General features: G+C 43.8%; 1 protein-coding gene across 1 annotated transcript; it reads left to right on the top strand.

Moving 5' to 3' along the window:
- Positions 1-634: 634 nt before the first annotated feature.
- LOC129830656 (sodium-dependent neutral amino acid transporter B(0)AT1-like) lies at positions 635-25,064 on the top strand. The gene is made up of 12 exons (XM_055893251.1): positions 635-1,091; positions 14,808-14,948; positions 15,652-15,789; positions 16,132-16,313; positions 18,447-18,557; positions 18,675-18,787; positions 19,000-19,128; positions 20,736-20,892; positions 21,265-21,469; positions 21,691-21,850; positions 22,908-23,070; positions 23,541-25,064. The coding sequence occupies exons 1-12, from the start codon at positions 890-892 to the stop codon at positions 23,745-23,747; spliced, it is 1,908 nt and encodes a 635-aa protein (XP_055749226.1). The 5' UTR covers positions 635-889; the 3' UTR covers positions 23,748-25,064.
- Positions 25,065-26,809: the final 1,745 nt, after the last annotated feature.

Here is a 26,809-nt window from a genome sequence, read left to right as displayed (position 1 = left end):
ACCACAGATACCAATGGGTAAAAGGTGAGCTTGCCAGTACCACTCATTCCCGCCACACAAAGAGTGACAGCACCAGAGAGAGAGAGAAACAGAGAGAGAGAGAGGGAGAGAGAGAGAGAGACAGAGAGAGACAGAGAGAGAGAGAGACAGAGAGAAAGAGAGAGAGAGAGGGTGGGAGAGAGAGAGACTTTTGTATATTATCTACCTCACTTGCTTTGGCAATGTTAACACATGTTTCCCATGCCAATAAAGCCCTTTGAATTGAATTGAGAGAGAGAGAGAGAGAAAGAGAGAGAGAGAGAGAGAGATACAGAGAGAGAGAGAGAGAGAGAGAGAGAGAGAGAGAGAGAGAGAGAGAGAGAGAGAGAGAGAGAGAGAGAGAGAGAGAGAGAGAGACAGAGAGAAGAAAGAGAGAGAGAGAGAGAGAGAGAGAGAGACAGAGAGAGAGAGAGAGAGAGAGAGAGAGAGGGAGAGAGAGGGAGAGAGAGGGAGAGAGAGGGAGAGAGAGGGACAGAGAGGGACAGAGAGAGAGAGAGAGAGAGAGAGAGAGAGAGAGAGAGAGAGAGAGAGAGAGAGAGAGAGAGAGAGAGAGAGAGAGAGAGAGAGACTAAAGGGCACAAGTGACTGTCACACACCTCTGCTGTCTCTTTCTGTGACTGACGACTACCCACTCAGGAAACATCTCTTGTTGTGGGAGCAGCAGATGCCTAGTGGATATTACCTGCTTTCTCTAGGCTGATTCCTGATGAGCAGCATATACCTCGTGGATATTATCTGCTTTCTCTAGGCTGATTCCTGATGAGCAGCATATACCTCGTGGATATTACCTGCTTTCTCTAGGCTGATACCTGATCTCCTCCTGATCCCCACAGCCTGCCAGCCGGCCACCATGAGGTTCCCCAAGCTGCCCAACCCAGGTCTGGAGGACCGGATCCCGTCCCACCAGGAGCTGGAAAGGATGGAGAAAGAGGAGGCTGGGGACAGGCCCAAATGGGACAACAAGACCCAGTACATGCTGACCTGTGTGGGCTTCTGTGTGGGGCTGGGGAACGTGTGGAGGTTCCCTTACCTGTGTCAGAGCCATGGAGGAGGTAGGTTATGCTATACAGTTGGGGCTGGTTTCCCGGACACAGATTAAGCCCAGTCCTGGACAATATAACATGTTTAATGGGGCATTTTAATTGACAGTGCTTTTTAGTCAAAGACTAGGTTTATTTTGTGTCTGGGAAACCAGCCCTTGGAGAGGTGTGTGGGTTAAGGGTGAGGGTGTAGTAGAAGAACGAACGCTGGAAGTAATACATTGTTTTGTTGATCCAGTGTATTTTAATGTGGTTGGTTGATTACACTTAGGTCTGCACAATAATGACTCCTACATAGGACTACTGTAATGACTCCTACATATTGCCTACTGTAATGACTCATACACAGGACTACTGTAATGACTCCTACATAGGCCTAATGTAATGATTCTTACACAGGGCTACTGTAATGACTCCTACATAGGACTACTGTAATGACTCCTACATAGGCCTACTGTAATGACTCTTACACAGGACTACTGTAATGACTCCTACATAGGACTACTGTAATGACTCCTACATAGGACTACTGTAATGACTCGTACATATTACTACTGTAATGACTCCTACATAGGACTATTTTAATGACTCCTACACAGGACTACTGTAATGACTCCTACATATGACATGCTGTAATGACTCCTACACATGACTTCTGTAATCACTGCGACCTAGGCCTACTACAATGACTCATACATATGACATGCTGTAATGACTCCTACACATGACTACTGTAATGACTCCTACTGTAGGAATGGTTCAGGTAACTGTAACAGAGCGATTCATTTCAAGAGTGTGAAATGTGTCAACAACTACATTTCTGGAGCTTTCTCATATTGGAACTGTAGAAATCACATAGAGCTTTAAAACAATATCTTAAAAGAGACGAACGTGTTTGTACTCTAACACTAGTTGATCCATATAAACAGATAATTATTCAGTCATGGAAATTCAGAGATTTCAGTTAAAGGATAAAAGGGCCAGATGTTGTGTAGATTATTACCAATGATTCTAGCTAAGAACACTCATTCTAAAAATGTGAAATAAAAAAATAAAAAAAATAAAACTGAGGCACAGAGTTATTACGTAATAGAAATAAAGTGAATCTCACATCGACTATTGGTCACTTCATACTGGGTATGTTGTGGTTCACAGGTGGTCAAGTTAATTACACAGCGAAGGGAAGAATAGGGCTTGAAACAGGGAGAGACGACCTAAACATGTCCAATAAGAAATGCTTGTTTTGTGGACGGTTGCAAAAAGGTTTTGGTACGTTTTTCTACAGTGTGTTGTAATGAATATGACCCCTGCAGGGGGAACTGTTCATTTCAAGACCCGCAGATAGAAGCAGAGAGTAAAACAACAACATTTCTCCAACATACAGTACAGCACATTCGGAGACTCCAGTGAGCTGAGGATGTGCAGGCTTTTGTTACAACCCAGCTCAAACCCAACTGATGAAACAAATCTACAGCAGTGTCTGTGATTACAAAGGCCTGCACACACCCCGTGACCCTCCAACACCAGAGTTAATCCACCCTGTGTCCCTCCAACACCAGAGTTAATCAACCCTGTGTCCCTCCAACACCAGAGTTAATCCACCCTGTGTCCCTCCAACACCAGAGTTAATCAACCCTGTGTCCCTCCAACACCAGAGTTAATCCACCCTGTGTCCCTCCAACACACGAGTTAATCAACCCTGTGTCCCTCCAACACCAGAGTTAATCCACCCTGTGTCCCTCCAACACCAGAGTTAATCAACCCTGTGTCTCTCCAACACCAGAGTTAATCAACCCTGTGTCCCTCCAACACCAGAGTTAATCAACCCTGTGTCCCTCCAATACCCGAGTTAATCAACCCTGTGTCCCTCCAACACCAGAGTTAATCCACCCTGTGTCCCTCCAACACCAGAGTTAATCAACCCTGTGTCCCTCCAATACCCGAGTTAATCAACCCTGTGTCCCTCCAACACCAGAGTTAATCAACCCTGTGTCCCTCCAATACCCGAGTTAATCAACACTGTGTCCCTCCAACACCAGAGTTAATCAACCCTGTGTCCCTCCAACACCTGAGTTAATCAACCCTGTGTCCCTCCAACACCAGAGTTAATCAACCCTGTGTCCCTCCAACACCAGAGTTAATCAACCCTGTGTCCCTCCAACACCAGAGTTAATCAACCCTGTGTCCCTCCAACACCAGAGTTAATCAACACTGTGTCCCTCCAACATCAGAGTTAATCAACCCTGTGTCCCTCCAACACCAGAGTTAATCAACCCTGTGTCCCTCCAACACCAGAGTTAATCCACCCTGTGTCTCTCCAACACCAGAGTTAATCAACCCTGTGTCTCTCCAACACCAGAGTTAATCCACCCTGTGTCCCTTTAACACCAGAGTTAATCCACCCTGTGTCCCTCCAATACCAGAGTTAATCCACCCTGTGTCTCTCCAACACCAGAGTAAATCAACCCTGTATCTCTCCAACACCAGAGTTAATCAACTCTGTGTCCCTACAACACAAGTGTTAATCAACATTAGTCAACACTAGTATTTCCTAATCAGTGGGCCAGGACACACCTTTAGGTCAAGGCTAGTGCACTTTGGATTTACCTTTATCACTGAAATCTTCAGGTTCGGTTGTGAGATCATTTCAATCATAATCCATTTCGAATGTAAGAACTTAAAAATATGAAAAATCAGCAAGTAATTGGCATATACATTACTCTTACAGAATTTCCACGTGGGCGAGGATATTGGACATTTTTTACATGGATGATAAAATGTGAGTTAATATAAGACAAGAAGCTTGGTTTTCATAGCTGACTTTGAAAAGTCTTTTGATAAAGTACAACTGGAATTTACATATAAATGCCTGGAATATTTCAATTTTGGGAGAATCTCTCATAAAATGGTTTAAAGTTTTGTATAGTAACTCTGGGTGTAAAACAGTAAATAATGTCTACTTCTCAGAACGTGTTAAACTGTCACGAGGAGTAAAACAAGGTTGTCCACTATCGGCATATCTATTTATTATGGCCATTGAAATGTTAGCAGTTAAAATCAGAACCAACAATAACATCAAGGGGTTTTAAATCCAGGGCTTTAAAAACAAAGATATGCTGATGATTCATATTTTCTTTTAAATCCACAATTTGAATCCTTCCACAGCCTCATAGAGGATCTAGATACTTTTTCTACCCTCTGTGTGTTAAAACCCGAATTATGATAAGTGTACCATATTACTGGATTGCTAAAAAGTACAACTTTTAAATTACTTTGTAATGGTCTGATTGTGATGTGGACAAACTCTCTAAACATATCGCAAAATAAATGACTTATCTTACTACAATACATTTTTATAGAAAGTTAGCTAAAATAGATAAGATTTAGCAACAACAACAAAAAAACGGTCTATTTGTGGGGAAAATCACTCTGATTAACTATTTAGTCATATCCTAGTTTACCCTGATTAACTCTTTAGTCATATCCCAGTTTACCCTGATTAACTCTTTAGTCATCTCCCAGTTTACCATGATTAACTCTTTAGTCATATGCCAGTTTACCCTGATTAACTCTTTAGTCATATCCCAGTTTACCCTGATTAACTCTTTAGTCATATACCAGTTTACCCTGATTAACTCTTTAGTCATATGCCAGTTTACCCTGATTAACTCTTTAGTCATATCCCAGTTTACCTATTTACTTATGGTCTTGCCTAAACCTAGTGACCTGTTTTTTGTAATTATTTAGGCAAAAAAAAAAGTTTTTTATTTGAAACGGCAAGCCAGACAAAATTAAACAATAAAAACGTTTTTAAAAGGATTTTAAAAAGTTGTGCCATATAGGTTGCAAAATAGTTGGGAAGAGATTTTCGATGTACTGATTTCATGGCACATGGTTTATGAACTGACACGCAAGGAGGTGCACTGCCAGAGCCCTGCAAAATGACCTCCAGCAGGCCACAAATGTGCATGTGTCAGCATATGGTCTCACAAGGGGTCTGAGGATCTCATCTCGGTACCTAATGGCAGTCAGGCTACCTCTGGCGAGCACATGGAGGGCTGTGCGGCCCCACGAAGAAATGCCACCCCACACCATGACTGACCCACCGCCAAACCGGTCATGCTGGAGGATGTTGCAGGCAGCAGAACGTTCTCCACGGCGTCTCCAGACTCTGTCACGTCTGTCACATGTGCGCATGTGCTCAGTGTGAACCTGCTTTCATCTGTGAAGAGCACAGGGCGCCAGTGGCGAATTTGCCAATCTTGGTGTTCTCTGGCAAATGCCAAAAGTCCTGCACGGTGCTGGGCTGTAAGCACAACCCCCACCTGTGGATGTCGGGCCCTCATACCACCCTCATGGAGTCTGTTTCTGACCGTTTGAGCAGACAGGCAACACATAAACCCAACATAGAAACACAACACATAGAATGCCCACCCCAATTCACGCCCTGACCAACTAAACACATACAAAAACAACAGAAAACAGGTCAGGAACGTGACACTGGAAGTAGAAGCATAAGTGTTGTTGTCCATTAGTTTACTCTAATTAGGAGAGGAGTGGGTAGGGTTAGGAGAAAATAATAAAGGAAAATATATTTTTAAAAGATATGTATGTATGTACAGTGTATATATACAAAAAATATATATATAGGGGATTGGAAATGATGCAGACAATTACATTGATGGAATTTACAACCTAATCTGCACTATTAAAACTGCCCCCCTGTTAGGAATTTTGTTAATTAATAATTAAAACAGTTCCTAGCTTTAGATAAAACTATAACTAATTGAACTTTGCACGCCTGGTGAAAAGAGATTTGTGTTGTGGGTTATAAAGTAAGCAGAAAGGGTCATTAAACTATGGTTGAACTGACCCAACTTAGCCCTGAGATGTTTAGATAAGGCTGTGGGTAACTTTTTAGGTCTTCCATTATCTTAAGTTGTCTGCTAAAGTGGTAATAAATTATAGTGAGCCTTCAGGATAATTGATTATATTGTGTGTCATCTGTGTGCCCTGTGAAGTTGGAATGAACTTTTGAACCTGTTTTCTATTTGTCAGGACAAGGAGACTTATTCTGTAACCTATGACGTCATATCTTGTATATAAACCTGTGTTAATGATCAAATGGCAGCGTGCTCCGAGAATAAACACTATTATCTAATTTTAATAAGACTGTATCCTGTAAATTTTATGTTAATAAGTATCTTACAAATTCTTATAAATAGACAGATTGAATTTAATTAATGAGTATATTAGAGGAATTATTTAATTCCATTAACACCCCCCCCCTTCCCTCCAAAAATCTAAAATCAAAAAAATATTTGTTCTAAAATAACAATAAAAAGCTAATATAGGAGTTCCGTTTGTCTTTGTGTTTCTTGTGTGGTCGGTTGCAAAAAGGTTGTGTTTCCTGTGTGGTCGGTTGCAAAAAGGTTTTGTTTCCTGTGTGGTCGGTTGCAAAAACGTTTTGTTTCCTGTGTGGTCGGTTGCAAAAAGGTTTAGTTTCCTGTGTGGTCGGTTGCAAAAAGGTTTTGTTTCCTGTGTGGTCGGTTGCAAAAAGGTTTTGTTTCCTGTGTGGTCGGTTGCAAAAAGGTTTTGTTTCCTGTGTGGTCGGTTGCAAAAACGTTTTGTTTCCTGTGTGGTCGGTTGCAAAAAGGTTTAGGTACGTTTTTCTATAGTGTGTTCTAATGAATATGACCACAGTTCAGTCAGGCAGAGATCAACGAGGGCAGCTATGTAGGCTATCGATGATGTAACACGTGTAAGACCTGTGGAGACCCTGTATAGACACACCCATGTTTATGTTTCCTTAGTGAGGACACCTGTCAGCTATAGATTGTAGCGGCACGGTTGTAATTCATTTTTTTAAGTCAAATACAAGTCAAGTTCAAATGGCTGAGTCGTGTTCGAGTGTTTACGTAACAGTGATGATGCTATTTTCTACACAGACGATCATACCAAATTATTGCCTGATGGTCTTCTGAACTTCCCACTACCTTTCTGATGTAATTTCAGTCACTTCAAACCATACTGTCTTCAGACTGAAATACTGTCAGACTGATTTGTAATAAACTGTCAAAGAATATCAAAAAGTATCGACATGTTAAAAATGGGGTCGGAGGTCAGAAAAGGTTTGGGAAACACCTGATGGGGTCACAGGTCAGAAAAGGTTTGGGAACACCTGATGGGGTCGGAGGTCAGAAAAGGTTTGGGAACACCTGATGGGGTCGGAGGTCAGAAAAGGTTTGGGAACACCTGATGGGGTCGGAGGTCAGAAAAGGTTTGGGAACACCAGGGTTAAACACTCCAGGTCAAAACCAGATAGATATGGAGATTATAAATGAGACTAAACGTTTAGATAGATGTGGAGATTATAAATGAGACTAAACGTTTAGATAGATGTGGAGATTATAAATGAGACTAAACGTTTAGAAAGATGTGGAGATTATAAATGAGACTAAACGTTTAGAAAGATGTGGAGATTATAAATGAGACTAAACGTTTAGATAGATGTGGAGATTATAAATGAGACTAAACGTTTAGATAGATTTGGAGATTATAAATGAGACTAAACGTTTAGATAGATGTGGAGATTATAAATGAGACTAAACGTTTAGATAGATGTGGAAATTGTAATGGGTCTACAGTTTACTTTTAGATAGTATTGTCTTGTTAACACTCCATTGATCTCCCTTTCGCATTTTCACCCCTCACCCAGGTTACACCCCCCACTCCGTTTACACCCCCCACTCCGTTTACACCCCCCACTCCGTTTACAACCACCACCTTATCTAGCTCTGTTTCGCTGCTGTCACGTGGATACTCTTGATGGGGGACTGGACTTTCAGAGGTTACTCCCAGCACCCGGCCAGGCTCTCTGTACCAGGCTCTCTGTACCAGGCTCTCCATAACAGGCTCTCTGTACCAGGCTCTCTGTACCAGGCTCTCTGTACCAGGCTCTCTGTACCAGGCTCTCTGCAACAGGCTCTCTGTACCAGGCTCTCTGTACCAGGCTCTCCATAACAGGCTCTCTGTACCAGGCTCTCTGTACCAGGCTCTCTGTACCAGGCTCTCTGTACCAGGCTCTCCATAACAGGCTCTCTGTACCAGGCTCTCTGTACCAGGCTCTCTGTACCAGGCTCTCTGTACCAGGCTCTCTGTACCAGGCTCTCTGTACCAGGCTCTCCATAACAGGCTCTCTGTACCAGGCTCTCTGTACCAGGCTCTCTGTACCAGGCTCTCTGTACCAGGCTCTCTGTACCAGGCTCTCCATAACAGGCTCTCTGTACCAGGCTCTCTGTACCAGGCTCTCTGTACCAGGCTCTCTGTACCAGGCTCTCTGTACCAGGCTCTCTGTAACAGGCTCTCTGTACCAGGCTCTCTGTACCAGGCTCTCTGTACCAGGCTCTCCATAACAGGCTCTCTGTACCAGGCTCTCCATAACAGGCTCTCTGTACCAGGCTCTCTGCAACAGGCTCTCTGTACCAGGCTCTCTGTACCAGGCTCTCTGTACCAGGCTCTCTGTAACAGGCTCTCTGTACCAGGCGTAGTGTACTATATAGGGAATAGGGTGCCATAGGGTTCTGGTCTAAAGTAGTGCACTATATAGGGAATAGGGTGCCATAGGGTTCTGGTCTAAAGTAGTGCACTATATAGGGAATAGGGTGCCATAAGGTTCTGGTCTAAAGTAGTGCACTATATAGGGAATAGGGTGCCATAGGGTTCTGGTCTAAAGTACTGGGAAAAGGGAAAAGTGTAAAAATAGCATGTTGTTGGCAGGGCTATTGACATTGATGATTGTTACATTGATAAAGAATGATGAACACTCATCATATCATACAATACTATAATCATATAGCAGTAATATGTCATATAAGAATTTCATATGTCCCATAAAGAGGTCGTGGCAGACAATTAGACCACTCCAGGATGTCACAATGAAGGAAACACACCTCCGGGTGGGTTGCATCGACACGAGTTAACTCTTAAAATGACATACCTCAAAATCTAACTGCCTGTAGCTCAGGGCCAGAAGCAAGGATATGCATATGATTGATACCATTTGAAAGGAAACACTTTGAAGTTTGTAGAAATGTGAAATTAATGTAGGAGAATATAACACATTAGATCTGGTAAAAGATAATACAAAAGACAAAAAACATGCAATTTATTTTTTTATTTTGTTCAATCATCTTTGAAATGCAAGAGAAAGATCACAATGTATTATTCCAGCTTAGGCAAATGTTAGATTTTGGCCACTAGATGGCAGCAGTGCATGTGCAAAGTTTTAGACTGATCCAATGAACCATTGCATTTATTGCTTTTCTGTTCAAAATGTTGTATCAAGACTGCACAAATGTGCCTAACTTTGTTTATTAATACATTTTCAAGGTCATAATTGTTCACTCTCTTCAAGCAATAGCATGCTATTCTTTCACTGTAATAGCTACTGTAAATTGGACAGTGCAGTTAGATTAACAAGAATGTAAGCTTTCTGCCAATATCAGATATGTCCATGTCCTGGGAAATGTTCTTGTTACATACAACCTCATGCTAATCGCATTAGCGCACGTTAGCGCAACCGTCCCGTGGGGGACACCGATCCTGTAGTGGTTTTAATCATGTTGCCCAAAACTTTTAACGTCGTTTTAGAATAATCCTAGTTAAATTGAACTATTCTGATAAGCTAAGTTTAGTTTTGACTTTTAACCTCGATCAAATGTAGTGCTGTTGCTCCATTGTTTTAGAAACTAGATTAAACTCAGATCAGGGATTAATTTAAAAAACTGCTACTGGTTTATCCCTCCTGTTGTGTTGGCTTCATGTTAATTAGTTCTGTGTTCCCGGTCCCATTATAGCTGATTATAAATCCATAATAATACATATATTATCACCTAATGTTGTGTTAGATCTTTTTAAGTTATTGTGAACATTACAAGTGTTGGACTCCCATTTGTTATTTATGGCCTGTAGGCCTCATTGACCTGAGCTCATACAACTCGTCTTTGAGTAAAAAAAGCATAATTTATGGATTATTTTGACTATAACAAAAACTCAGATTAAATATATTGTGCTATTTATCACAGACTACTTTGTGTCAAAGTTCAACAAGGACTCTCTCCTCCTCACCAGTGTCATGATCAAATATATGATCAAGAGCCTCACATACAGTATATCGTTTGGTCATTGTGCTGCCACAGAATGAATTGTGAACAAGGCCTCAAAAAAGCTTTATATACCAGAGCTGCAGAAAAGTTCTATATATTATTGAAACAATGTTGAGATTGTGTGTGAGAATGCCAACAGGTGTGGTTCCCCTGGGGGAAGATTCTATTGGGGAAAGGTTCACGTGGGGGTTGCCATGGACGCCAAGAAGGGGAGTGAGGTGTGTGTGTGTGTGTGTGTGTGTGTGTGTGTGTGTGTGTGTGTGTGTGTGTGTGTGTGTGTGTGTGTGTGTGTGTGTGTGTGTGTGTGTGTGTGTGTGTGTGTGTGTGTGTGTGTGTGTGTGTGTGTGTGTGTGTGTGTGTGTGCTCAAACACACATGCATGTGGGGGTCTGGGAGAGGAAGTGTGTCCATCTTATGAATGGGCCTGAACTCAATTTTCTACACTAATTGTAGTCTCACCCATTCATTTCTAATGACCGGGTTATTTTTGACACGGAACACCACAGGTGTACAAAAGTTAAATAAAACACCCAAAATGTAATGAAAATCATCCAGATGTATTTTGTGTGTTCAGATGTCCTGTGTGGACAAAGTCATGGAACCTGATGACAATCAGATTAAATGAACTACATTTTTCAGTGAGAAAACGTGTAAATCGGTCCAATTCGACCAGAACTGGTTGTTGATAACAAGCCAGTGTATCTGCTGTGCTTACGGGTCCTTCACAAAGGATTCACACCCCTTCACGTTTTCCACATTTTGTTGTGTTACAGCCTGAATTTAAAATGGATTGAATTTAGATTTTATGTCACTGGCCTACCCACAATGCTCCACAATGTCAAAGTGCAATGATGTTCTAGAACTTTTACGAATTCAACCCCTTTGTGATGTCAAGGAGCCTAAATAGGTTCAGGAGTAAAACATGTGCTTAACAAGTCACATATTAAGTTGCATGGACTCCCTCTGTTGTTGTTGTCTCCACCCAACCTCCAGGTGTCACCTGTTTACCCCGTTAGTCCCCGGTGTATTTATCCCTGTGTTTCTCTCTGTGCCAGTTCGTCTTGTTTTGTCAAGTCAACCAGCGGTTTCCTAGCTCCTATCTTTTCCCCAGTCTCTGTTTCTTTCCTAGCTCCTATCTTTTTCCCCAGTCTCTGGTTCTTTCCCAGCTCCTATCTTTTTCCCCAGTCTCTGGTTCTTTCCTAGCTCCTATCTTTTCCTCCCAGTCTCTGTTTCTTTCCTAGCTCCTATCTTTTCCCCCAGTCTCTGTTTCTTTCCTAGCTCCTATCTTTTCCCCAGTCTCTGGTTCTTTCCTAGCTCCTATCTTTCCCCAGTCTCTGGTTCTTTCCTAGCTCCTATCTTTCCCCAGTCTCTGGTTCTTTCCTAGCTCCTATCTTTCCCCCAGTCTCTGGTTCTTTCCTAGCTCCTATCTTTTCCCCAGTCTCTGTTTATTTCCTAGCTCCTATCTTTTCCCCCCATCTCTGGTTCTTTCCTAGCTCCTATCTTTCCCCCCAGTCTCTGGTTCTTTCCTAGCTCCTATCTTTTCCCCAGTCTCTGTTTCTTTCCTAGCTCCTATCTTTCCCCCCCAGTCTCTGTTTCTTTCCTAGCTCCTATCTTTTTCCCCAGTCTCTGGTTCTTTCCTAGCTCCTATCTTTTCCTCCCAGTCTCTGGTTCTTTCCTAGCTCCTATCTTTTCCTCCCAGTCTCTGTTTCTTTCCTAGCTCCTATCTTTCCCCAGTCTCTGGTTCTTTCCTAGCTCCTATCTTTTCCCCCAGTCTCTGGTTCTTTCCTAGCTCCTATCTTTCCCCAGTCTCTGGTTCTTTCCTAGCTCCTATCTTTCCCCAGTCTCTGGTTCTTTCCTAGCTCCTATCTTTTTCCCCCCAGTCTCTGGTTCTTTCCTAGCTCCTATCTTTTCCCCCCAGTCTCTGTTTCTTTCCTAGCTCCTATCTTTTCCCCAGTCTCTGGTTCTTTCCTAGCTCCTATCTTTTTCCCCAGTCTCTGTTTCTTTCCTAGCTCCTATCTTTCCCCCCCAGTCTCTGGTTCTTTCCTAGCTCCTATCTTTTTTCCCAAGTCTCTGTTTCTTTCCTAGCTCCTATCTTTTCCCCAGTCTCTGGTTCTTTCCTAGCTCCTATCTTTTCCCCCAGTCTCTGGTTCTTTCCTAGCTCCTATCTTTTCCCCAGTCTCTGTTTCTTTCCTAGCTCCTATCTTTTTCCCCAGTCTCTGGTTCTTTCCCAGCTCCTATCTTTTTCCCCAGTCTCTGGTTCTTTCCTAGCTCCTATCTTTTCCTCCCAGTCTCTGTTTCTTTCCTAGCTCCTATCTTTTCCCCCAGTCTCTGTTTCTTTCCTAGCTCCTATCTTTTCCCCAGTCTCTGGTTCTTTCCTAGCTCCTATCTTTCCCCCAGTCTCTGGTTCTTTCCTAGCTCCTATCTTTTCCCCAGTCTCTGTTTATTTCCTAGCTCCTATCTTTTCCCCCCAGTCTCTGGTTCTTTCCTAGCTCCTATCTTTCCCCCCAGTCTCTGGTTCTTTCCTAGCTCCTATCTTTTCCCCAGTCTCTGTTTCTTTCCTAGCTCCTATCTTTTCCCCCCAGTCTCTGTTTCTTTCCTAGCTCCTATCTTTTTCCCCAGTCTCTGGTTCTTTCCTAGCTCCTATCTTTTCCTCCCAGTCTCTGGTTCTTTCCTAGCTCCTATCTTTTCCTCCCAGTCTCTGTTTCTTTCCTAGCTCCTATCTTTCCCCAGTCTCTGGTTCTTTCCTAGCTCCTATCTTTTTCCCCAGTCTCTGGTTCTTTCCTAGCTCCTATCTTTCCCCAGTCTCTGGTTCTTTCCTAGCTCCTATCTTTCCCCAGTCTCTGGTTCTTTCCTAGCTCCTATCTTTTTCTCCCCAGTCTCTGGTTCTTTCCTAGCTCCTATCTTTTCCCCCCAGTCTCTGTTTCTTTCCTAGCTCCTATCTTTTCCCCAGTCTCTGGTTCTTTCCTAGCTCCTATCTTTTTCCCCAGTCTCTGTTTCTTTCCTAGCTCCTATCTTTCCCCCCCAGTCTCTGGTTCTTTCCTAGCTCCTATCTTTTTTCCCAAGTCTCTGTTTCTTTCCTAGCTCCTATCTTTTTCCCCCAGTCTCTGGTTCTTTCCTAGCTCCTATCCTTTCCCCCCAGTCTCTGGTTCTTTCCTAGCTCCTATCTTTTCCCCCCAGTCTCTGTTTCTTTCCTAGCTCCTATCTTTTTCCCCCAGTCTCTGGTTCTTTCCTAGCTCCTATCTTTTTCCCCAGTCTCTGGTTCTTTCCTAGCTCCTATCTTTTCCTCCCAGTCTCTGGTTCTTTCCTAGCTCCTATCTTTTTTCCCCAGTCTCTGTTTCTTTCCTAGCTCCTATCTTTTCTCCCCAGTCTATGGTTCTTTCCTAGCTCCTATCTTTTCCTCCCAGTCTCTGGTTCTTTCCTAGCTCCTATCTTTTTCCCCCAGTCTCTGTTTCTTTCCTAGCTCCTTCTTTTCCCCCAGTCTCTGTTTCTTTCCTAGCTCCTATCTTTTCCCCCCAGTCTCTGTTTCTTTCCTAGCTCCTATCTTTTCCCCCCAGTCTCTGTTTCTTTCCTAGCTCCTATCTTTCCCCCAGTCTCTGGTTCTTTCCTAGCTCCTATCTTTTCCCCCCAGTCTCTGGTTCTTTCCTAGCTCCTATCTTTTCCCCAGTCTCTGGTTCTTTCCTAGCTCCTATCTTTTCCCCCCAGTCTCTGGTTCTTTCCTAGCTCCTATCTTTTCCCCCCAGTCTCTGTTTCTTTCCTAGCTCCTATCTTTTCCCCAGTCTCTGTTTCTTTCCTAGCTCCTATCTTTTTCTCCCAGTCTCTGGTTCTTTACAAGCTCCTATCTTTTCCTCCCAGTCTCTGTTTCTTTCCTAGCTCCTATCTTTCCCCCCCCAGTCTCTAGTTCTTTCCTAGCTCCTATCTTTCCCCCCAGTCTCTGGTTCTTTCCTAGCCCACCTGGTTTTGACCCTGGCCTGTCCTGACACTGAATCCACCCGCCTGACCACTCCGCCTGTCCTGACCTCGAGCCTACCTATCCCCTGGTACCGTTTGGACTCGGACCTGGTTTATAAGCTCTCACCTGTCCCCGACCTGCCGTTTGCCTACTCCCTTTTGTTATAATAAATATCGGAGCTCAACCATCCTGTGTCTGCATTTGAGTCTCCCCCTATGCCCTTATATGTTGTTCAGGTTCAGATTGTTTAATAGTCACATGTACAGTGTTGGAGGTGTGATTGCAGGGTACAGTGAAAATATTAGGTTTCCAGCTCCAACATTGCAGGACTAGTGAAATAAAAGAATGAGAATGGTAATTTAAAAAAAATAGAAATAGTATAATAATAACTGTGGCAGTGATGAATAAAAACATGCTTGTTGCCGTGGAGACAGAGTAAAGACTGTCCAGGGGTTGAATGGCCAAAGGGGGGGAACAGCTGTATGATGACCTTGTGTGTGTACTTTACTGACTTTAATAGCCTGATACCAGAAGTTGGCTTCAGTACATACAGATCTGGAATCAGGCTTTTTATGATACCTGTCATTCCTATTTTTATATCTCACATTCCCAGGAGCGTTTATGATCCCGTTCCTGATCCTGCTGGTTCTGGAGGGGATTCCACTGCTGCACCTGGAGTTTGCTATCGGACAGCGCCTCAGGAGTGGCAGTGTGGGAGTGTGGACGGCCATTAACCCCCATCTGACTGGTGTTGGTGGGTCCAACAGAAACAGTAGAAATCCCTGCGTACTGTTGTTAGAGAAGTATGTAGTTAAACGTCCGACGTCAAAAAAAAGAAAGTTCTGCGGTCTTCGATGTGACATTATCATATTTGTAGAGTATCTATCTTCTCCTTCTTATGGCCTTCATCCAAAATGGCCTCCTATTCCCTACATAGTGAACTACTTTGACCAGAGGCCCAGGAGGATGGGCTCATTGTAATGGCTGGAATGGAATACATGGATCGAATCAAACACATCAAACATATGGAAACCACATGTTTGACTCCATTCCATCAATCTCCCAGGTGGCGCAGTGGTCTAGGGCACTGCATCGCAGTGCTAGCTGTGCCACCAGAGTCTCTGGGTTCACGCCCAGGCTCTGCCGCGACCGGGAGGTCCGTGGGTCGACGCACAATTGGCTTAGCGTCGTCCAGGTTAGGGAGGGTTTGGCTGGTAGGGATATGTGGATATTGTAAAGTGTATATTGTAAAGTGGTTGCTCCACTGGATATCATAAGGTGAATGCACCAATTTGTAAGTCGCTCTGGATAAGAGCGTCTGCTAAATGACGTAAATGTAATCAATTCCATGACATCCATAACAATGAGCCCATCCTTCTATTGCTCCTCCGATTAGCCTCCTCTGGCCTCGGGCACCACTTATATGTGGTGATATCTGGAATGATTGTGTCCTACAGGCATCGCTTCCTTGTTAGTCTCCTTTCTGGTGGGTATGTACTACAACACTATAATCGCCTGGGTGATGTGGTACTTCTTCAACTCCTTCCAGAACCCTCTGCCATGGAGTCAGTGTCCTGTCAATGCCAACCTGACAGGTATGTTCATATTCTGCATGGATTTAAAGTCACTGTTAACTAAAAAAATCAAATTTTCTCAAATGTTTTTAAGACCTCAAAAGGGGTCTAATGATGAAATGTTCAGGGTCCTTATCTTATGAGGCATCTAGCTGGATCTACAGAAGTCAATATCAGGCTAATGCTGCTGGACTGGCCTTTGGGTTAAACAGTGTTTTTGCTGCTCTCTGTAGGTTTGGTCTCAGAATGCTGCTGGACTGGCCTTTGGGTTAAACAGTGTTTTTGCTGCCCCCTGTAGGTCTGGTCTCAGAATGCTGCTGGACTGGCCTTTGGGTTAAACAGTGTTTTTGCTGCCCTCTGTAGGTTTGGTCTCAGAATGCGCCCGGAGTTCCCCAGTGGATTATTTCTGGTACAGAGACACACTCAACACGTCCACATCCATTGGGGACTCTGGAGGACTGCAGTGGTGGATGGTGTTGTGTCTACTGTGTGCCTGGCTGCTGTTGTACGTCTGCTGCCTTCGTGGCATTGAGACAACTGGCAAGGTACGATACCCGGTCCCATTGAGACCACTGGCAAGGTACAATACCCGGTCCCATTGAGACCACTGGCAAGGTACAATACCCGGTCCCATTGAGACCACTGGCAAGGTATTATACCCGGTCCCATTGAGACCACTGGCAAGGTACGATACTCGGTCCCATTGAGACCACTGGAAAGGTACGATACCCGGTCCCATTGAGACCACTGGAAAGGTACGATACCCGGTCCCATTGAGACCACTGGAAAGGTACGATACCCGGTCCCATTGAGACCACTGGCAAGGTACAATACCCGTTCCCATTGAGACCACTGGCAAGGTACGTTACCCGGTCCCATTGAGACCACTGGCAAGGTACGTTACCCGGTCCCATTGAGACCACTGGCAAGGTACTATACCCGGTCCCATTGAGACCACTGGCAAGGTACGTTACCCGGTCCCATTGAGACCACTGGCAAGGTACAATACCCGGTCCCATTGAGACCACTGGCAAGGTACGTTACCCGGTCCCATTGAGACCACTGGCAAGGTACGATACTCGGTCCCATTGAGACCACTGGCAAGGTACGATATCAGGTCCCATTGAGACCACTGGCAAGGTACGATACCCGGTCCCATTGAGACCACTGGCAAGGTACGATACCCGGTTACATTGAGACCACTGGCAAGGTATTATACCCGGTCCCATTGAGACCACTGGCAAGGTACGATACCCGGTCCCATTGAGACCACTGGCAAGGTACGATACCCGGTCCCATTGAGACCACTGGCAAGGTATGATACCCAGTTCCATTGAGACCACTGGCAAGTTACGATACCCAGTCCCATTGAGACCACTGGCAAGTTACGATACCCGGTCCCATTGAGACCACTGGCAAGGTACGATACCCGGTCCCATTGAGACCACTGGCAAGGTACAATACCCGGTCCCATTGAGACCACTGGCAAGGTACAATACCCGGTCCCATTGAGACCACTGGCAAGGTACAATACCCGGTCCCATTGAGACCACTGGCAAGGTACGTTACCCGGTCCCATTGAGACCACTGGCAAGGTACGTTACCCGGTCCCATTGAGACCACTGGCAAGGTACTATACCCGGTCCCATTGAGACCACTGGCAAGGTACGTTACCCGGTCCCATTGAGACCACTGGCAAGGTACAATACCCGGTCCCATTGAGACCACTGGCAAGGTACGTTACCCGGTCCCATTGAGACCACTGGCAAGGTACGATACTCGGTCCCATTGAGACCACTGGCAAGGTACGATACCAGGTCCCATTGAGACCACTGGCAAGGTACGATACCCGGTCCCATTGAGACCACTGGCAAGGTACGATACCCGGTTACATTGAGACCACTGGCAAGGTATTATACCCGGTCCCATTGAGACCACTGGCAAGGTACGATACCCGGTCCCATTGAGACCACTGGCAAGGTACGATACCCGGTCCCATTGAGACCACTGGCAAGGTATGATACCCAGTTCCATTGAGACCACTGGCAAGTTACGATACCCAGTCCCATTGAGACCACTGGCAAGTTACGATACCCGGTCCCATTGAGACCACTGGCAAGGTACGATACCCGGTCCCATTGAGACCACTGGCAAGGTACAATACCCGGTCCCATTGAGACCACTGGCAAGGTACTATCCCCGGTCCCATTGAGACCACTGTTAAGGTACGATACCCGGTCCCATTGAGACAACTGGCAAGGTACTATACCCGGTCCCATTGAGACCACTGTTAAGGTACAATACCCGGTCCCATTGAGACCACTGGCAAGTTATTATACCCGGTCCCATTGAGACCACTGGCAAGGTACAATACCCGGTCCCATTGAGACCACTGGCAAGGTACAATACTCGGTCCCATTGAGACCACTGGCAAGGTACAATACCCGGTCCCATTGAGACCACTGGCAAGGTACAATACTCGGTCCCATTGAGACCACTGGCAAGGTACGATACACCATCTCTTCTGGTTCCGTTCAGACAGGATTCTAGACTTAGTTGGAAGCGTTTTCCACAACATGGTATTTATTTAACATTTTAGTGTTATTTATTGGATGAGAAAGTAGTGCTTAGTTCACCTCATCGATGACAAGGTGATTCTACCCTCTCTGTCATCACAGGCGGTGTACGTAACATCCACTCTGCCATATGTGGTCCTCACCATCTTCCTGATCAGAGGACTGACTCTCAAAGGTTCTTTGGATGGAATCAAGTTCCTCTTCACACCTGATGTACGTATTTCCTCTCAAAGTGACAGTTCAACCCCAAAATCAAAGTTTCTCAGATGTTTTCAGGTATGAGATCCCTTTGTTGTGTGGCAGTATACATTGATGATTGTCTTGTCCTAGCTAAATGAGTTGATGAACCCGTCTACCTGGCTGGATGCAGGCGCCCAGGTGTTCTACTCTTTTGCCTTGGCCTCTGGAGGTCTCATCTCCTTCTCCAGCTACAACTCTGTACAGTAAGTGACCAAATAGTTATCGACGACTTCGTTCCAAACGGGACCCTATTCCCTACTACATACAGCACTGCTTTTGGCCAGAACCCTATAAGACCTGGTCAAGAAGAGTTCACTATGTTATAGGGAATTTGGGACGCAATCCTATATTTACACATAGTGATAGACACATCTATCTGGACTCTTCAATGGACTCCGCTCTTCTGTTTCTCCAGCAACAACTGTGAGCAGGATGCCGTGATCATCTCCTTCATCAACGGCTTCACATCAGTCTACGCTGCTACTGTCATCTACTCTATCATAGGCTTCAGGGCCACAGAGAGTTTCGACGACTGTCTCGAAGGGTACGTGTTTTCATTCAGGCTACGTTGGGGCTCTGAGCTTTGCTGTTTTTTAGGCCAGGACTAGGTTTTAGTCTGTGTCCGGGAAAGAAACGGCACTGAATGGACGAACAGAACTGTCTCAAAACAATGATAATTTCGTTATGCTGTTTTGCTTGTCTTGATATTCTGCAGTGTGCATTGCTAGCGAATTCTAGCACGTAGTGGCCTTGTGGTTTGGTGTATTATTGATTAGTGTTGTGTATTATTGATTAGTGTTGTGTATTATTGATTAGTGTTGTGTATTATTGTTGTTGTGTATTATTGATTATTGATTAGTGTTGTGTATTATTGTTGTTGTGTATTATTGATTAGTGTTGTGTTTTATTGATTAGTGTTGTGTATTATTGATTAGTGTTGTGTTTTATTGATTAGTGTTGTGTATTATTGATTAGTGTTGTGTATTATTGATTAGTGTTGTGTTTTATTGATTAGTGTTGTGTATTATTGATTAGTGTTGTGTATTATTGATTAGTGTTGTGTTTTATTGATTAGTGTTGTGTATTATTGATTAGTGTTGTGTATTATTGATTAGTGTTGTGTATTATTGATTAGTGTTGTGTATTATTGTTGTTGTGTATTATTGATTATTGATTAGTGTTGTCTATTATTGTTGTTGTGTATTATTGATTAGTGTTGTGTATTATTGTTGTTGTGTATTATTGATTATTGATTAGTGTTGTGTATTATTGTTGTTGTGTATTATTGATTATTGATTAGTGTTGTGTATTATTGATTAGTGTTGTGTATTATTGATTAGTGTTGTGGATTATTGTTGTTGTGTATTTTTGATTATTGATTAGTGTTGTGTATTATTATTGTTGTTGTGTATTATTGATTATTGATTAGTGTTGTGTATTATTGTTGTTGTGTATTATTGATTATTGATTAGTGTTGTGTATTATTGATTAGTGTTGTGTATTATTGTTGTTGTGTATTATTGATTATTGATTAGTGTTGTGTATTATTGATTAGTGTTGTGTATTATTGATTAGTGTTGTGGATTATTGTTGTTGTGTATTATTGATTATTGATTAGTGTTGTGTATTATTGTTGTTGTGTATTATTGATTATTGATTAGTGTTGTGTATTATTGTTGTTGTGTATTATTGATTATTGATTAGTGTTGTGTATTATTGTTATGTTGTGTATTATTGATTAGTGTTGTGTATTATTGTTGTTGTGTATTATTGATTATTGATTAGTGTTGTGTATTATTGTTGTTGTGTATTATTGATTATTGATTAGTGTTGTGTATTATTGTTGTTGTGTATTATTGATTATTGATTAGTGTTGTGTATTATTGTTTGGGCAAATGGTTAAACCTGATAAACAGTTCGTACTCGACCTACCTCAATCTCAACCTTACTGTCTCTGTGTGTTGTCCCATACAGAAACATCTTGGACCTACCTCAATCTCAACCTTACTGTCTCTGTGTGTTGTCCCATACAGAAACATCTTGGACCTACCTCAATCTCAACCTTACTGTCTCTGTGTGTTGTCCCATACAGAAACATCTTGGACCTACCTCAATCTCAACCTTACTGTCTCTGTGTGTTGTCCCATACAGAAACATCTTGGGTCTGCTGAATGCTTTCAACCTTCCTGAGGGCAACATCACAGAAGGCAACTATGCAGAATCCCTACAGAATCTAAACGGCACCTTCCCAGAGATCATCCGGAGTCTGGACCTCAAAACCTGCGACTTGCAAACTTTCCTCAGTCAGGTAGTGAAATGTCAAACTTTCCTCAGTCAGGTAGTGAAATGTCAAACTTTCCTCAGTCAGGTAGTGAAACGTCAGACTTTCCTCAGTCAGGTAGTGAAACGTCAGACTTTCCTCAGTCAGGTAGTGAAACGTCAGACTTTCCTCAGTCAGGTAGTGAAACGTCAGACTTTCCTCAGTCAGGTAGTGAAATGTCAGACTTTCCTCAGTGATGTATGGTCGGTCACCAGAAATGAAAAGCCTTTCACCCCATTTCAATTGCCGACATGTTAGTCATGGCAACATGGAGAAAAGTATGCCAAACTCTTTACTGTTTATCTATGGATCTGTTTTTAGTCATGTTTGCCCTGATGGTGAGTCATTGTCTTCCAATAGGGTGTGGAGGGAACTGGTCTGGCCTTTATCGTGTTCACAGAGGCCATCACCAAGATGCCTGTCTCTCCTCTCTGGTCCATCCTGTTCTTCATCATGCTCTTCTGTCTGGGACTGTCCACCATGTTTGGCAGCATAGAAGGAACGGTGGTGCCTCTTCAGGATCTCAACATCTTCCCTAAACGGTGGCCTAAGGAGGCGATCACTGGTAAATAACTTTGCTCTAATCAATTGAGACCCGGGATATCGATGGACGCATGGCGCAATATACATTTCCAATGCAGGGGTCTCCATCTCCTGTCCTGGTGAGCTTAGTGCTGGGCTGGAACAAACACCTGCACATGCAGTAGCTCTCCAGGACTAAAGATGAAGACCACTGGTCAAATGTTCCTTGAAGAAATAACTCAGCGTTTGTGTCTTCTGTTTCAGGTATTGTCTGTCTGGTGTCATTCATCATTGCCCTGATATTTGCTCAGAGTTCTGGTAACTACTGGCTGGCTCTGTTCGACAGCTTTGCCGGCTCCATCCCTCTCCTAGTCATCGCCTTCTGTGAGATGATAGCTGTGGTCTACATCTATGGCATAGACAGGTGAGTGTTCGCCTCCTCTTCCTCCCCGATCCACCACAACCTTTTTGAGGCATTAGCCACCACAGAAATCAATCCAAGTAGCTGTGAATTTTGGCAACAGCTAACTAACTAATGTATGTCCATCTTAATGATGCCAAAGTTGGTAGCCTCATTAACCCAGCCTGATCTTGCAAGCTCATGTTCTGTTCGACTTCTCTTGATATGTGAAGTGAATCAAAATGTGAGATTCCAAGATAAGGCTGGTTTAACGAGGCTACAAAGTTGGCATGTAAATGTAGTAACCAAAGGTTAATGCTGCACCCAATTGCTTGTGTTCCTGATGAGCGTCAAACAGTGATCGGTTCAAGAGAGGTCTGAAACTGATGCGTACGTTTTGTCTCTCCTCGTCCCCCCTAAAGCCCCCCCCCCCAGCCTCTCCTCGTCCCCCCTAAAGCCCCCCCCCAGCATCTCCTCGTCCCCCCTAAAGCCCCCACCCCCAGCCTCTCCTCGTCCCCCCTAAAGCCCCCACCCAGCCTCTCCTCGTCCCCCCTAAAGCCCCCCCCAGCATCTCCTCGTCCCCCCTAAAGCCCCCACCCAGCCTCTCCTCGTCCCCCCTAAAGCCCCCCCCAGCCTCTCCTCGTCCCCCCTAAAGCCCCCCCCCCCCCCAGCCTCTCCTCGTCCCCCCTAAAGCCCCCCCCCCCCCAGCCTCTCCTCGTCCCCCCTAAAGCCTCCCCCCAGCATCTCCTCGTCCCCCCTAAAGCCCCCACCCAGCCTCTCCTCGTCCCCCCTAAAGCCCCCCCCAGCCTCTCCTCGTCCCCCCTAAAGCCCCCCCCAGCATCTCCTCGTCCCCCCTAAAGCCCCCCCCCCAGCCTCTCCTCGTCCCCCCTAAAGCCCCCCCCCAGCCTCTCCTCGTCCCCCCTAAAGCCCCCCCCCCCCCCCCCCCCCAGCCTCTCCTCGTCCCCCCTAAAGCCCCCACCCAGCCTCTCCAACATGTCTGCACTTCCCTGTATCAGAGGGGTTGAGTACAGCAGGAGACACATGTCCTTCCTCCATGAGTTAATGAAGTCTTCTTCTACAGGTTTAACGCAGACATAGAGTTCATGATTGGTCACAAGCCCAACCTGTTCTGGCAGGTGACCTGGAGGTTCGTCAGCCCTTTAATCGTCTTAGTAATCTTCGTCTTCTACTTCATCACCAAAGTCAGCTCCAACGTCACCTACATCGCCTGGAATCCAAGCTCGGTAATGTTTCTCCACTACGTTCAAATCTTTTTGCCGTATTGATACAGCGTCTCAGAGTAGGATTACTGATCTATGATCAGTTTTACCTTTTGAGATCACAACAAACACGATAACATGGACAGGAAGGAGCTGATCCTAGATCTGCACTCCAACTCTAAGACACTTAATGAATACGGACCCAAGTTCTAATCCCTCCCAGATGATAACCTATTGTGTAACTGAACACTAGGTGTTGCTAGACTACGCCACCCCCTTGGTTTGAAACAGGAGTCAAGGGGAACTAAACCTGTCACATATAGTAGTATATTTTTTCTTTCTCGATATTAATAATAATAACTGATAGCATTAATATAGTGCTTTTCCAAAAGTCAAACCGCTGTAAGAGGAGAAACTCCCCTCATCCACCACCAACGTGTAGCATGCTAGAGCGTCCTTCTCACAGACTTATTTCCCATCTCTGTGATCTGCAGGAGGACTTCCCCACTCTGGAGGTGCTGGAGTATCCTGCTTGGATTTACGTCATCATCTTTATCCTGGCAGGGATCCCCAGTCTGGTGGTGCCAGGCACGGCCCTATTCAAACTCATACAGAGACGTTGCTCCGACAAAAATGTCTACGAGGCAGAAGTCGACACGGTCTCTGCCAAAGTTCAGATGTATACTACGAAACTGTCGTAGAATTACCACACAGCCAACATCATATGGGACAACACTATAACACAACACTGGAGTTTAAAAAAGTAGAGTAAACATCCAAAATGATTGGTCCCCCCCCAAAAAAAGGTTTGAGGTCAATTCCATCTTAATTAAGTCAATCCAGTAAATTTAAGAATAAAAAAAAAAACTGTTTATAAATGGGCACCTGAATTTACCGAATTGAAATGGGATTGACCGTAGCGCTTTAGGTTATGACGCAAAGGAACCGTTTTAACCTCTCTTGGGTACGTGAGACGTTAGCGTCCCACCTCTTCAACAGCCAGTAAAACTGCTGGGCGCCAAATTCAAATACAGAAATACTCATTCTAAAAATTCAGAAAACAAAACATATTTTACATAGGTTTAAAGATTAACTTCTTGTGAATCCTACCACGGTGTCAGATTTTAAAAATGCTTTACGGCGAAAGCATACCTTACGATTATTTGAGAACATAGCCCACTAGACAAATATTTACAAACAGTAACCAGCCATGTTGAACAGTTACACAATTTAGAAATAGAGATAAAATGAATCCCTTACCTTTGATGATTTTCATATGGTTGCACTCAGCAGACATTCCGGGTGGCGCAGTGGTCTAGGGCACTGCATCGCAGTGCTAGCTGCGCCACCAGAGTCTCTGGGTTCGCGCCCAGGCTCTGTCGCAGCCGGCCGCAACCGGGAGGTCCGTGGGGCGACGCACAATTGGCATAGCGTCGTCGGGGTTAGGGAGGGTTTGGCCGGTAGGGATATCCTTGTCTCAGTATGTAAAATGTAATGAAATGTATGCACTCTACTGTAAGTCGCTCTGGATAAGAGCGTCTGCTAAATGACTAAAATGTAAATGTAAATTCCTTTACTCACTAAATGTTCCTTTTGTTCGATAAAGTCTCTTTATACCCAAAAACCTGTTTTGTTTGTGCGTTTTCTTCAGTAATCCACAGGCTCAAACGCAGTCAAAACAGGAAGACAAAAAAATCCAAATTGTATCCGTAAAGTTCATAGAAACATGTCAAACGATGTTTATATTCTAACCTCAGGTTGTTTTTAGCCTAAATAATCAATAATAATTCAACCGGACAATAACTTTGTCAATTTAAAAGGTAAACAAGAAACGCACTCTCTCGGTCTCGCTCATGAAAAAGCTCTGTGACACTTTAGGGTCCACTCATTCCAACTGCTCTTACTTCTTCATTTTTCAGAATACAAGCCTGAAACAATTTCTAAAGACTGTTGACATCTAGTGGAAGGCATAGAAACTGCAATTTGAGTCCTAAGTCAATGGATACTGTAATGGCATTGAATAGAAAAAAAAAAAAAAAAAACGACTTCCTGAATGGATTTTTCTCTGGTTTTCGCCTGCCAAATCAGTTCTGTTAAACTCACAGACACTATTTTTTAAAGTTTTGGAAACTTTAGAGTGTTTTCTATCCAAATCTACCAGTTATATGCATATCATAACTTCTGGGCCCAAGAAGCAGGCAGTTTAATTTGGGCATGCATTTCATCCAAAATTAATTAAGAACATCCAGGAATATATATGAAATTGTCTGCAATGTCTCTTGGTCATTCCACAAAGACCACACCAGTGCAATGACACTGTTAGTTGTATTTCTCTATGTGATCATCTGTAATTTCACTGGTATTTCTGTAAGAGGGGTTTTGTTGTTTTGTTTTGGGTTTCGGGTGCAACGAAACACCAACATACCATCAGATAATGGTAGAATTGTCTTATTGTTGCATTCTGGAATGACATGTTCTTATGAATTATGGTGCAGAATGTACAGATTAATTCATGTGAATATAGTGTTATTATAATAGATTATCAAAACATATTTAGAACAAATATTGGCACATTGTTTTTTTGTATGCTATTTTAACATATTAACCAATGATATCAGGCCACGATTACAGACACCTGTGTGTGTCCTTTGACACTGTATAAACTAGTCACCCCGCAGGGTTTGTGATTATACCCTGACGAAGACCACTTGTCTGCCAAAACGTTGGATATTAACTTATTAAATTATTGCATCTGAGCTCCTAGAGTTTGAGTCTCTCCTTTCATTTTATAAAGTGAAATACATTGTTTGCCTATGTTTTGTTAGGTTCTAAATTAACCTATTAAAACTTACTTGAGCTCAAACCAAGTTTATTCCCCCAGTTGGATCGATACAGCTGCATAAGACGAGGAACATATTCACACAAGCACTGATATTTAACCCTTTCCCCTGTGCTGAGTCTCCTCCTTACACATCTGAACAGCCAATACACCTCTGTTGCTGTCCAGAAGATTAGTGATATATGTTCTTCCACAATTCATCTAACCCAGTCCTTCTCAAATAGCCCGGAGCGATGCCAGGGGGGGCGCGTGTGACCCCGGGGAACATGCTTTTTTTTACTGCGGGGAGTAGTTTTTGTTTGCACCGAACAAGAGCGCACAGCACAGAGCAGGAGATATGAAGTGCAGATAACAAACCCTTAAGAGATACCATGGAAAAATATTTAACAGGGACGAAGAGAAAGGCGGAGAGACGGAGAAAATGAGACAAACGTAAGTCTCCCGAAAGCTAAGGCGAGGAAATATGACGACGCGTATGTAGCGCTTGGCTTCACTGTGACTACGAGGAAAGTATGTTTACTGTGTATTAAAAATGAATGCAGCGGACAGCATGAAGCCAAATAAATGAAGGCGTCACTTAAAGACATTACACCCCAATCACGCTGATGAGCCGCTTGAGTTTTTTCAGCGAAAACGTGCTGAATATTGCCAACAATCGTCCCGCTTTGTGAATGCTACTTCAGTAAACCAGCGAGCACTGTTAGCATCATATAAGGTGGCGTACCAAATTGCTCAGTGCAAAAAAAAACACTCCATAGCAGAGGAGCTGATACCACCTGCAGCATTAGACATGGTCTCTGTCATGCTGGATGACGCTGCAAAAGTAAAAACTATGACTTCCTCATTTTAATTTTTAAAAATCAGCACAAATTGTTTTATTCATTTTTGTTTTTCATATATTGTGCTCCTGAGTTAATGTTGCTG

The sequence above is a fragment of the Salvelinus fontinalis genome, chromosome 32 (genome assembly GCF_029448725.1).
Source record: "Salvelinus fontinalis isolate EN_2023a chromosome 32, ASM2944872v1, whole genome shotgun sequence".
NCBI lineage: Eukaryota > Metazoa > Chordata > Actinopteri > Salmoniformes > Salmonidae > Salvelinus > Salvelinus fontinalis.
Note: the sequence above shows the minus strand (reverse complement) of the source record. Positions and strands in the feature narration are given on the sequence as shown.

What these genes read in the sequence shown, in the direction of transcription:
- LOC129830656 (XM_055893251.1), top strand. Translation starts at nt 890, where the DNA reads ATGAGGTTCCCCAAGCTGCCCAACCCAGGTCTGGAGGACCGGATCCCG. An exon ending in CCCCCATCTGACTGGTGTTG is followed by an intron (nt 14,949 to 15,651) that starts GTGGGTCCAACA and finishes TGTGTCCTACAG; the next exon opens with GCATCGCTTCCTTGTTAGTC. An exon ending in GCCTAAGGAGGCGATCACTG is followed by an intron (nt 21,470 to 21,690) that starts GTAAATAACTTT and finishes CTTCTGTTTCAG; the next exon opens with GTATTGTCTGTCTGGTGTCA.